The sequence below is a fragment of the Ranitomeya variabilis genome, chromosome 5 (assembly GCF_051348905.1).
Source record: "Ranitomeya variabilis isolate aRanVar5 chromosome 5, aRanVar5.hap1, whole genome shotgun sequence".
NCBI lineage: Eukaryota > Metazoa > Chordata > Amphibia > Anura > Dendrobatidae > Ranitomeya > Ranitomeya variabilis.
Genome location: NC_135236.1, coordinates 108,143,050 through 108,156,576, shown reverse-complemented (window position 1 = coordinate 108,156,576; position 13,527 = coordinate 108,143,050). Strand labels below are relative to the sequence as shown.

Sequence of the window (13,527 nt, the reverse complement as noted above, 5' to 3'; positions counted from 1 at the left end):
CGTCGTGACGCCAGGAAAGATAGATTTGTGATTAATACCCTCTATTACCAGAATGGCCATTTACCCCTCAAGTCTTTTGTAAAAATAGCAAAATGATAAATCCAAGCTTAGCGCACACCCAGGTAACCGCTGACAGGGAATCTAGGACAAGCGGGTTCATGTTCACTTTGCATCACATTATCCATACATCAGAGGTATGCTCTATACAACAGTATGGCGATGGAGGGAATAAAGGTCACTTGATGCGCCATCAGTAAATACAGTTAGGTCCATATATATTTGGACAGAGACAACATTTTTCTCATTTTGGTTATAGACATTACCACAATGAATTTTAAACAAAACAATTCAGATGCAGTTGAAGTTCAGACTTTCAGCTTTCATTTGAGGGTATCCACATTAAAATTGGATGAAGAGTTTAGGAGTTTCAGCTCCTTAACATGTGCCACCCTGTTTTTAAAGGGACCAAAAGTAATTGGACAGATTCAATAATTTTAAATAAAATGTTCATTTCTAGTACTTGGTTGAAAACCCTTTGTTGGCAATGACTGCCTGAATTCTTGAACTCATGGACATCACCAGACGCTGTGTTTCCTCCTTTTTGATGCTCTGCCAGGCCTTCACTGCAGTGGTTTTCAGTTGCTGTTTGTTTATGGGCCTTTCTGTCTGAAGTTTAGTCTTTAACAAGTGAAATGCATGCTCAATTGGGTTGAGATCAGGTGACTGACTTGGCCATTCAAGAATATTCCACTTCTTTGCTTTAATAAACTCCTGGGTTGCTTTGGCTTTATGTTTTGGGTCATTGTCCATCTGTAGTATGAAACGACGACCAATCAGTTTGGCTGCATTTGGCTGGATCTGAGCACACAGTATGTCTCGGAATACCTCTGAATTCATTCAGCTGCTTCTGTCCTGTGTCACATCATCAATAAACACTAGTGACCCAGTGCCACTGGCAGCCATGCATGCCCAAGCCATCACACTGCCTCCGCCGTGTTTTACAGATGATGTGGTATGCTTTGGGTCATGAGCTGTACCATGCCTTCGCCATACTTTTCTCTTTCCATCATTCTGGTAGAGGTTGATCATGGTTTCATCTGTCCAAAGAATGTTCTTCCAGAACTGTGCTGGCTTTTTTAGATGTTTTTTAGCAAAGTCCAGTATAGCCTTTTTATTCTTGATGCTTATGAGTGGCTTGCACCATGCAGTGAACCCTCTATATTTACTTTCATGCAGTCTTCTCTTTATGGTAGATTTGGATATTGATACACCGACCTCCGGGAGAGTGTTGGTCACTTGGTTGGCTGTTGTGAAGGGGTTTCTCTTCACCTTGGAGATTATTCTTCTATCCTCCACCACTGTGGTCTTCCGTGGGCGCCCAGGTCTTTTTGCATTGATGAGTTCACCAGTGCTTTCTTTCTTTCTCAGGATGTACCAAACTGTAGATTTTGCCACTCCTAATATTGTAGCAATTTCTCGGATGGTTTTTTTTCTGTTTTTGCAGCTTAAGGATGGCTTGATTCACCTGCAAGGAGAGCTCCTTTGACCGCATGTTTACTTCACAGCAAAACCTTCTAAATGCAAGCACCACACCTCAAATCAACTCCAGGCTCTTTATCTGCTTAATTGAGAATGACATAACGAAGGGATTGCCCACACCTGCCCATGAAATAGCCTTGGAGTCAATTGTCCAATTACTTTTGGTCCCTTTAAAAACAGGGTGGCACATGTTAAGGAGTTGAAACTCCTAAACCCTTCATCCGATTTTAATGTGGATACCCTCAAATGAAAGCTGAAAGTCTGAACTTCAACTGCATCTGAATTGTTTTGTTTAAAATTCATTGTGGTAATGTCTGTAACCAAAATTAGAAAAATGTTGTCTCTGTCCAAATATATATGGACCTAACTGTATATCAGGCACCATTAGTGTCAGAAAACTGATGCATAAGACATACACAATACATCACCTCCAATATTTTATCTGGTATTTATAGAACATGTTCAGTTTATTTATTATACTTACCGTATATACTCATGTATAATCTGAGATTTTTAGCACATTTTTTTGCTGAAAACGCCCCCCTCGGCTTATACACGAGTCATGGTCCAGAAAGCCGGCGGGGGAGGGGAGCGGCGGCAGGAGCCGGGGGCTGTGACATCATACTCGCCCTCCTCGCGCTGTCGCTGAACGTTCCTGCAGCTCTGTAGTCCCGATGCAGCAACGCTTCCTGTGCTGAGCAGTCACGTGGTACCGCTCAATGAGGTAATGAATATGCACGCGTCTCCACTCCCATAGGCATGGAGCGCATATTCATTACCTTAATGAGCGGTACCACGTGACCGCTCCGCACAGGAAGAGCTGTCATTGGGACCACGGAGATGCAGGGATGTGTAGCGACGGCGGGAGGAGGGTCACTATGATGGGGGGAAAAAAGCTGAGCCGTGCATACAAGGATGGGACTTGGTAGCACAGCCATGCATACAAGGATGTGACGGGGGGAGCCGAGCCATGCATACAAGATGGGACGGGGGAGGAGTCAAGCCATGCATACAAGGATGGGATGGGGAAGCTGAGCCATGCATACAAGATGGGAAAGGGGGAGCCATGCATACAAGGAGGGGACCGGGAGAGCCATGCATACAACAGGGGGAGCAACACAGAGCAGGACAGGACGGGGGGAGCCACACAGAGCAGGACAGGACGGGGGGAGCCACACAGAGCAGGACAGGACAGGGGGAGCCACACATAGCAGGACAGGGATTAGGGGACAATACATACCAGGCTTATACTCGAGTCAATAAACTTACCCAGTTTTCCGTGGCAAAATTAGATGTCTCGGCTTATACTAGAGTATATACGGTACTTATATATCGCCGTCATATTCCACAGCGCTTTACAGACATTATCATCACTGTCCCCATTGGGGTTCACAATCTAAATTTCCTATCACTATGTTTTAACAGTGAGGAGAAAATGGAGAATCTAGAGGAAACCCACTACACAAAAAAGATAAAAGCTTGTATGAAAGCTTGTATGAATCTAGGATGACAACTTCCCCTTGTTACAGTAATCTAGTCTTTGGCCAATGTAATATTGCCTCCTGACAATCTTGCCTGCAGCCTGAGACCAGTTGGTTGTATTTCATGATCCATATTGAAGCCACAACATCTGCACCCCTGCAACCAGCATTGGACTGGAGCACCTTGGGCCCATCAGAGAAAATCATTCTTGGGGCCCACTATGTAGCTACATAGAAATAAATACAAGACCACCAATTGTGCAGTAAAACATGCTAATATCAGGATATAATATAAAGTAGTACACATCTTAATGATATAGTAGGTGTTGGAGTAGCCCCCTCTTAGAATATAATGTAGCCCCCCTCATAGAATATAATGTAGTCTCTCTCATAGAATATAATGTAGACCCTTCATAGAATATAACGTAGCCCCCCTCATAGTTTAATGCAGACCTCTCATAGGGTGTAATGCATCCCCCTCATAGGGTAGAATGCAACCCCCAATAGAGTATAATGCAGCCCACTCATAGGGTATAATGCAACTCCCTTATAGTGTATAATGCAGCCCCCCTTAGAATATAATGCAGCCCCCCATATAGTATAATGCAGCTCCCCCTAGAGTTTAATGTAGGCTCCTCATAGGGTATAATGCAGCCCTCTCAGAGCAAAATGCTGCCCCCTCATAGAATATAATGCAGCCTCCCCATAGAATATAATGCATCCCCCATAGAATATAATTCACCCCCCATAGAGTATAATGCAACCCCCTCATAGGGTATAATGCAGCCCCCCTATAGGGTATAATGCAGCCCCCATAGAATATAATGTAGCCCCTCAGAGTATAATGCAGCCCCCCAATAGAATATAATGTAGTTCCCTCAAAGGGTAAAATGCATCCCCTCTCATATAGTATCATGTAGACCCTCATATAGTATAATGCAGCCCCACATAGAATATAATGTAGCCCCCTCCAAAGAATATAATCCAGTCCCATAGTATTATGGCCACAAGTACCCACTCACTTATAAATACTAAAAAAACAAAACAAAACAAAACATAATACTCACCTCTCCTCCTCGCTCCCCCGCTGAACCTTGCTCTGCTCAGGTCTCAGCAGATGCACTGCCGTCTGCCCGTGATGAAGTGACGTCATCGTGCACCCGCTGTGTCAAGAGGCAGAGTGAAATGATGGGGGAGGGAGCGTCATCTACCGCTCTCTCCTAAATTATTGCTTGCAACTTTATCGGCATCTATGATGCTGATACAGTTGAATGCGGTGCGCGCTGGCGCCAGACGGAACCCCCTAACTCATGGGCCCCATAGTGGCCGGGTAGTGTGCTGCTATTAGCGGCATGCCACTGGCTGGGGGCCTCTGAAGGAGCAGGGGCCCTAGTCTGCCCGCCCCTAATGCGGGCCTTGATAGTGGGCAGCTGCTGCAGGAACCGGCAGCAGTGGCTAATTCTGCCCGCTATTAAAGTAAAATGAATATTCACTGCTTTCCACACCCATGGGCGTGGGGATCAGTGAATATTAAATTCTCTTTAGCAAAGGGCACAGGCTTTAGCCGCAGCAGTCGGCTCCTGCCTCCTGCTGCTTCACTGCTGTTGCTCTGCTGGCACCAGGCGGGCCCTCCTGACTCATGGGCCCCATAGAATCTGCATGGTGTGCATATTAGCGACACACTACCAGCTAGGGGCCCCTTGGCAGTGGGGGCCCTAGGCAGCTGCCAACCCTGTATGTCAGCAGATGTCAGTGCGTGGGCTCACTGGAGAATCCTCCATTTCTCAGGTGGGCCAGTCTGACCCTGCCTGCAAGGGTATAGAACTAACAATATAACTATTTCCACTGCACTAAATGGACATATGGGGGCCCTACTTCCAATCCAAACAAACTGCTACCACCTAAAGGGGCGATTGAGAGCTTAACACTTCTTTCCTAAAAAAGTCACACATTTGTGCCCATATTCATACACGATGCATCAGCACACAATTAACGAAAACATGAACTCCAATATTGCTGTAAACATTAAAAACATGAAGGTACTTTATTAGCATTTTTTGATAAAAGAGTGCAAAAGCCATCCAACCATGTCATAGAATCAAAGAATGTTAGAGTTGGAAGGAACCACCTGGGTCATCTGGTCCAACCCACTGCTCAAATAAGGATTCACTAAATCATCCCAGACAGATGTTTATCCAGCCTCTGTTTGAAGACTTCCATTGAAGGAGAGCTCACCACCTCTAGAGTGGCAGCCTGTTCACCTCATTGAGCACCCTAACTGTCAAAAAGTTTTTTCTAATATCTAATCTGTGTTTCCTCCCCTTCGGTTTCATCCCATTGCATCTAGTCTTTCCTTGTGCAAATGAAAATAAAGATGATCCTTCTACAATGTGGCAGCCCTTGAGATATTTGTAGACAGCTATTAAGTCTCATCTCAGTCTTCTTTTTTGCAGGCTAAACATTACTAAATCCTGTAAAAGTTCCTCATAGGACATGGTTTTAAGACCAGTCACCATTCCGGTCGCTCTTCTCTGAACTTGCTCCAGTTTGTTGATGTCTTTTTTTAAATGTGGTGCCCAAAAACTGGACACAGTATTCCAGATGAGGTCTGACCAAAGAGGAGTAGATGGCAATAATGACTTCACGTGATCTATACTGTATGCTTCTCTTAATACATCCCAGAATTGCATTTACCTTTTCTGCTGCTGCATCACACTGTTGACTCATGTTCAGTCTGTGATCTATTAGCATACCCAAGTCTTTTTCACATGTGCTGTTGCTTAGCCGTATTCCTCCCATTCTGGATATGTTTTTTTTCATTTTTATTGCCCAGGTGTAGTACTTTGCATTTTTTCCTGTTAAAAATAATTTTGTCAGTTGCTGCCCACTGCTCCAGCTTATTTATATCTTTTTTAATCCTCTCTCTCTCTCTTCTCTAGTATTAGCTATCCCTCCTAGCTTTGTGTCATCAGCAAATTTAATCAGTTTACCCTCAATTCCATCATCTAAATCATTGATAAAGATGTTGAACAGTACTGGGCCCAGGACAGAGCTCTGCGGTACCCCACTTGAGACATTATTCCAACTGGATGTGCAGCCATTTACAACCACTCTTTGGGTCCGATCACTAAGCCATGAATCTACCTAAAAGTTGCCTTGTCCATTCCATTCTTAGTCATTTCTTCAATAAGGATTGTGTGAGATACTTTGTCAAATGCTTTGCTGAAGTCAAGATATACTATAGCTACAGTATTTCCCTGATCCACCTAGTCAGTGATTCTGTCATAGAAGGAAATTAAGTTAGTCTGACATGACTTATTAGTTACAAACCCATGCTGACTCTGTTTAATCACTTCATTCTTATCCAGGTACTTCCATACATGTTGTTTAATAATTTGTTCAAAGATCTTTCCTGGTCAAGGTAACCTTTAATATGGATCATTCTTAAACACTACTGTCCTACCTCCCCATGTGTCAAACCAGGTCTCATCTGAATGGGGAGTGAAAGAAAACCAGGAGTAGCTAGCAATTAAAAGCTTGTGCGGGAAAGATGGATAAGGGTGCTGAGTAGATGAGAGAATTTGTTCGGGTCCCTGCTTATTCTGCAAGCTATACTTACTGTATAAGCTGCAGAGAGAACCTGGATACATGGAGCATGCAGGTTGATCAGCTGATCGGCTCCGCAGCTGAATGTGTCGCCGCTGTGTGATAGTCACACACATGCATGGAGGCCCAACACACAGGCTATAGCTTGCTGAATTGCAGGGATCCGAACAAATTCACTCATCTCTAGTGCTGAGCCCAGAAAAAAAGAAATAATCGGACCCGCACACACCTTTAGGGACCGTCCAAAATATTATGTCACCTAGACGTGGCAGGATGGCGTTTGCGAGCTTTGATAAAATACTAAATACCTTTACATTTGATACATTTACAGCAATGTTGGAGTTCATGTACTCATTAGTTGTAGTGTGCTGACGCATCGTGTATGTGTATGTTAGTGTATTGGCCACATAGCTGATTTGTGCACCTGCAATTTAATTTAATACTAAAGATATGCGGGCCCCATCTTTTCTTATCATACTAATACCACATGACCTCGAGGATTTTTTCTTTTCTGTTTAAGCCTTGAACATTCCAGACTGGCTTATTTTGGATTCCAATTTCCTTAGAGATGGAATTTCACGGTTATAAAACATGTGTAACACACATTGGAGCCAAAACTGGCGTTGTGCACACGAGTCTTAACGGAGGGCTTTCTGGAGTAGAATGCGTATAATTCATTGGAAGCCGCATGCCTCTTACAGAAGTCAGTGCATTTTCGCTGTGGCGCTGATGCCTTGCCAGAAATGCTACTCCAGTGAAAGACTGGAGTAGCATCTCTGGTGTAACAAATGCAGTCGGTCTTAATAAATCTGCCAAGAGGAGGGCATAGCCATATCCCATCCAGTCTTCTCCACAGCTCGCTCCATTTTGACAGTGCTGGCCGAATCTGTCATGAAATTTCCAAACGTCACAAAATCCTTGGTGGGCAAAAATTTTGCAACTTTTCAAAGTGTTTCATTTCTGGAGAAAACACTGATGAACTGGCCCCTTAGAATATGGATAGTGGGGATTGATGTGCAGACAGACAAGTATGGTAAAGGTCTTAAAACCAATTTATTTTGCTGTCCCAAACCAGGGACAAATTGGGAATTTGAGGATTTTTAACAAAAGCAAAGACTGTCACCAAAACAGTTGATTTTGGAAAGTGTCGGAAAAGTTAAAATCTACTTGCCATATGAAATGCTGAATAACCAACGCAAAGATAGGGCTCATTCACACAGCAGTGACCGGTAACACCTGTGCAATTATTTATCTATTATGCTTTGCTTATATAGCGCTATCTTATTCCGCAGCGCTTTACAGGCATAATCATTACTGTCCCCATTGGGGCTCACAATGTTAATTCTCCATAAGTATGTCGTCGGAGTGTGGGAGGTAACCGGAGAACCAAAGGAAACCCACGTAAACACGGGGAGAAGATATAAACTCCTGACAGATGTTGTCCTTGGTCGGATTGGAACCCAGGACCCCAGCAAGGCTGCAGTGCTAACCACTCTGCCACCGTGCAATGATGAATGATTAATGCTGCCCCCCAATTTTCCTTTAATGCTGTAATCATACATTTCCTTACAATGCATTTTAGGAACTTTGAAATCCTCCTCCTGTCTCATCAGAGACTACGGCGGCTGCATTGTCCTTCCTCTGTACCTTATATTACAGCATTCATGCAATTTCCAGCCCATTTTTATATAATCACACATGTCCCCAGTGTTAATCATACCTCATTTTCACACACCAGTTCAATAATAATCAGGAGAATCTCAACAAGGAAGATGACAAGTAGAACCCAGAAGAACTGTGGAAGAAAAGCAGAAGACACTGGTTAGATTGTGGACCATGGCTGGACTTCCTCCTCAATGGCATTAAACAGAAAGTGAGCTACTGCTTAAATCAAGTTTTACAGGAATAATTGTGAATATGTAGTAATGTTTCATCTCTGTTTCCAAGTCATTATCTATATTATAAAGGAAAAAACTTCTGAAATCTTGCAGCTATCACCCTGGACACATCTATTCTGTAGAAATCATTTCTCAGCCTACTGCAATAATCACATGATGGTCACAGCTCACCTCCTACCCCTCCCCGTACAGTGGCCTCTGCTCAGCTCACAGAGCATGCCTAAAACACTCTCCCAAAGAAATCCTCTACAAACTGTAGACTCCAATGGTCCATGTGGCTGTGGTTAGGCCAGTTTCACACTAGTGTCGTACGACGCACGACGAATTGCGTCGTTGCGACGCACCGACGCAAGCAGTGAAGTCGCCGTACAACGGGGACAGCGGATGCTGTTTTTCAACGCATCCGCTGCCCCATTGTGAGGTGCGGGGAGGAGGGGGCGGAGTTTCACCCGCACATGCGTGGTTGGAAATGGTGGACACGACGCACCAAAAAACGTTACATGCAACGTTTTTTGGTGGCAAAGGTCCGACACAACCGTCGCACGACTGTTGCGACATGTTGCAATGCGTCGCACTGCGTCGCTAATGCAAGTCTATGGAGAAAAAACGCATCCTGCAAGCACTTTTGCAGGATGCGTTTTTTTCTACAAGACAACGCATAGAGACGTGCAGTGCACGACGCTAGTGTGAAAGTAGCCTAAGCCATATATGTCTGAATGCTATTCACAGACGGTCAAGCACAATGGCTGCAACAATGAACCCATAAGATAAAATTAATATTTATCAGTATCTGGCATTGAGTAATAAAATATATATATTCCCTTTAATAGGTGCCAGCTGTATAAATACACTGGATTATTGGATACTAGTGGAAAACTGTATAAAAATTACTTGAAATGATGAAGACAACCCAAGATAAAAAAATATATATCTTAATTGGGTATCGGCCATGTATTTTTCCCCCACTGTCACAAGAGTCCAGGTTCTCGTTACTTGGGATTAGTCTCCATTCTCTGCATATCAGCCATTATAACAAGACACGCTTGATTGACATTTTGATTAAATTCTGTATAAATGTAAATGAGTGAAGAGCCTGCTATCTGCATCCAGACTTTCATCCATTACACTCTGGTAAATGAAGCCTTCCGGTGTCATTCTCCGTTAATATTTGATTCATTGTCTAGGCGGTGACCCCTGCCCTCCATTTTATCTATGCCATTTTGACTGGAGGAGGGTACAAGTCTCCAGCATATTAAATGGAGCGCGTCACAATTAAAATGCAATCAATAAAAGCGCGCTGGAAGGAAAAGCGGTTAGCGGGAGATGTCCCGGCTTGTCATGTTGTCACTGGTTGCTCGCGTGTCCGGATATTAGCTGATCACATAATACAGACATGTTTGTGCACAATCCCATGTGACAGGAGAGGTACATTCACCAGTAACCATACTGGTATTAACCTCTGGGCCTCTAGAGAATGACGAGAACTGGAGCACTCCATATCTCTGGTCCCTGCTGCAACAATGATGAATTAGGTCATTAGAGCTGAATGCGGCAGAACTATTTTCTGTGAAGAACAGATTTCCTTAACCCTTTGTTGTGATGACTGATTACTTGATTCCAACACTAGTGCTGATGACTGGAAGTCATGACTTCTTGGCCATCAGCCACCTGACCACTGAGGACACCGGTCTGCTGCAGGGTCAGGTGACCGATGATTAGGATATCATTCCACCAACAGTGATGACTCCCATCCATCAGTCACCTGACCCTGCAGTGGCCTTCAGTGACTTGTAAAAGGGCAACATTAATTCCTGTCTTGATGGATAGAACCTGAGAGTAGGAGGATTTGAGTAATAACATTTATATTTCTATATTTTATGATTCCTTCACGGTCACAATTTTTTGGTTGCTTAATGATAACCAAATTGTTGCATGCCAATCCCGGGCTCCACTGCCCTCTGTTCAGCACCATGTTGTGTTTTGCAGGTTGTCCAGTGTGGATAATAAATAATAATAATCTTTATTTTTATATAGCGCTAACATATTCCGCAGTGCTTTACTGTTTGCACACATTGTCATCGCTGTCCCTGATGGGGCTCACAATCTAGAATTGCTATCAGTATGTTTTTTTTATGTGGGAGGAAACCCACACAAACACGGGGAGAACATACAAACTCCTTGCAGATGTTGTCCTTGGTGGGATTTGAGCCCAGGACCCCAGCACTGCAAGGCTGCAGTGCTATCCACTGAGCCACCGTGCTGCCCGGTGAATCTAGGACATCATCTCCGTAGACCTATGTCTTGGGATTAAGACTCCTAGTCCTATGTTAGGTGTCCTCCACCCAGACCTAAGGAATAGAGGATCCACCTCACCTGGTGAGTTTTAACACCAATAAACACAATAGTGCTAACCAGCAATTAACATAACTAATAATTCAACCAATCTCAGGCTTTAAATAGATTATTTTATGAAGCTGACCCCATGTCAGACTAAGCCGGCAGAGCGATCAAATGATCATCCTGGATCTGGCTTCAGAAACCTATGTTGATCATCTCTCATCACTACATACATTTCCAGTGCAAGAAAGAATATTATATTCCATATAATATTTAATATTCAATTAATACATGAGCCAGGTACACTATGTTAGTGGCTGTCCATTTTGGCTCAAAGAAACGCTTCCCGATTCTCACTTACAATGTCCATTTTATAGCACAGCACATGACAACAAATTATCGGTAGGACATAAAATAACGGGATGCATGCACTGCAATTTTCAGCAAACTCACCCAGTGCAACCATAAATTGGTAATTCTACAACCGGCCATTGAAAATTATTGCTCTGGTTACCAATAAAAGTTTAGTAGTCCCATAGAAAATACTGTAAAAACCAAGAGCTGCATTTTATAAAGCAAAAGGACTGAGCATTTCTTAAAATACATTGATTTAGATGCTTGTGAGTCTAAAGGGTAAGTGCCAAGATTTAAATGTTATGCCCTATACACTGGATAGGGAGCAACTTACTGATTGCCGGTGGTCCAACTGCTGGGACCTCAGACATGATCCCTACAATGGTACTCTGCAGAAGTCCATCTGAGTAGAGCGGAGGTCCACGCTGTGCTCATCTATCTCCAACAGTCCCATAGACAATGAATGATCTCCGCTCCATTTAGACAGGGCCATGCAGAGCTCTCAATGAACCCTTTATTCACCAGGGTAGATTTAATCTAAGAATTGTTGTCCATATTGGAAGCCCTATTAAATTAACTAATGATCACTATGTGCCTTAACTCGGGGAATCTCAAGTCCTGTGAATAACGTGGCCAAGGTGCTGATTCAAGATTGCATGCCCTTCACAGATTTTTCCAGAACATAGGCGTGACTAGCCACCAGGCCAAGTAGGGAGCTGCAGCAGGTCCTAATCAGTGGGTGGCCAGGAAGCTTCTGTGACGAGGAAAAACTGAAGAAAGTACACTATTGAAGCCGTGCATTTTACTATTCAAATATCATCCACCTCAGTTTCCTCAGAAACTACCACAATATCAGACTCTCGCCTACCATCGAAACCTTCAAAAAGAACCTGAAGACCTACCTCTTCCAAGAAGCCTACAACCTGCAGTATCCACCAATCGACCACACCGCTGCACGACCAGCCCTACCCTCACCTACTGTATCCTCGCCCATCCCTTGTAGATTGTGAGCCCTCGCGGGCAGGGTCCTCACTCCTCCTGTACCAGTCATAACTTGTATTGTTTAAGATTATTGTACTTGTTTTTATTATGTATACCCCTCCTCACATGTAAAGCGCCATGGAATAAATGGCGCTCTAATAGTAATAATAAATTGCTTTTTTTTTTTTCATTTCTCAATTTCAAAGAACCCAAGATAAAGGATTTAAAATGTGTACAGAAAATCGGCAATGAACTAAAAAACCTAAAAAACTTTTGTAAATGCAGATAAACTCGTCAATCTGAGCATGTTTTTCTCGTAGTCTGAGATTTCTGAAAAAAAGGTTTAGCATACCATACGTGGCACGAAGTGTCCACTGAAACCTCTTTACCTCTTTGAGCTGCCTCCTAAAATTGCATTGAAAAATGGCTTTTAAAGGGCTGGCTATACCAAAGACAATGGTCAGTACACCTTATATAACAACCAATATTCTACCCTTTGCTGAAGTGTATAAAGCCCAGCCTTAAAGATTATGTTCCATATTGCTAATACCTAGTATTTAGTGCATTATAAGGTGTGAGGCAATGACTGGTGTTACATGTAGGGGTCACTGTATGTTCCCCCCAGGATGCGCACGGAGTTGTAATCAGGCCATGAGAGTGCATTGCAGTCACAGGCGTAGCTGTGGTTGCAATGCAGACTAAAGTGAGTATAGATCTTGGACATGCTGGTTGTCCAAGGCAGATTTAGGAAAATCCTGCTTTGGGCTTTTGGGTTTTGAAACATACTGCTGGATGGTAGTCGTGCAGTCTGTTTAATTCTGGGCCGGGTTTTCCATGTGGCTGAAAGCAACAGATTCAAGTTAAAACCCTGCAGTATAGGGTTTGGGTGTGTCGGAGTCAGTATCAGTCTGGCGTATGCTAGAGTGGCTCTGCAGAGCTACTGTATGAAGCAACATAGGCAAGTGGAGCCAAGCAGCCAGGGGAGCGGAGACGCCTGGCACCCACAGCGGTGAAGTTGCCGACGGCAACTGGTCTTAAGAGGTTGACTGGCGGGTTTAGTCACTGTAAATGGGTGGATATAGTTCCCGGCTGTGATCCGGAGGACATTGTGTACTGTGTGATGCTGTGAGAAGAACATTAACACGGGGGTGCAGTCGTCCAGGGCAACCGGTCTCAAGAGGTGGACTGGCGTGTTTAGTGACTGTAATCCAGAGGATATGTTTCCCAGCTGCGATCTGGAGGATATTGTGTGCTGTGTGTTTGGAGTTGAACATTAAAGAGACATTTTGCTTTGAACTTTGCTGGGTCACTGCCTCATCACTGCATACGGT

The 13,527-nt window shown here is 43.8% G+C and overlaps 1 protein-coding gene across 1 annotated transcript in view; it reads right to left on the bottom strand.

Annotated features, from left to right (window-relative positions):
• The window catches only part of LOC143775229 (tetraspanin-15-like), a 183,006-nt gene that overhangs the window by 97,465 nt on the left and 72,014 nt on the right, over nucleotides 1-13,527 (bottom strand). The window contains exon 3 of the mRNA XM_077263109.1: nucleotides 8,347-8,421. Within this exon, the coding sequence (XP_077119224.1) occupies nucleotides 8,347-8,421 (75 nt within the window). The remainder of the gene's footprint in view (nucleotides 1-8,346; nucleotides 8,422-13,527) is intronic.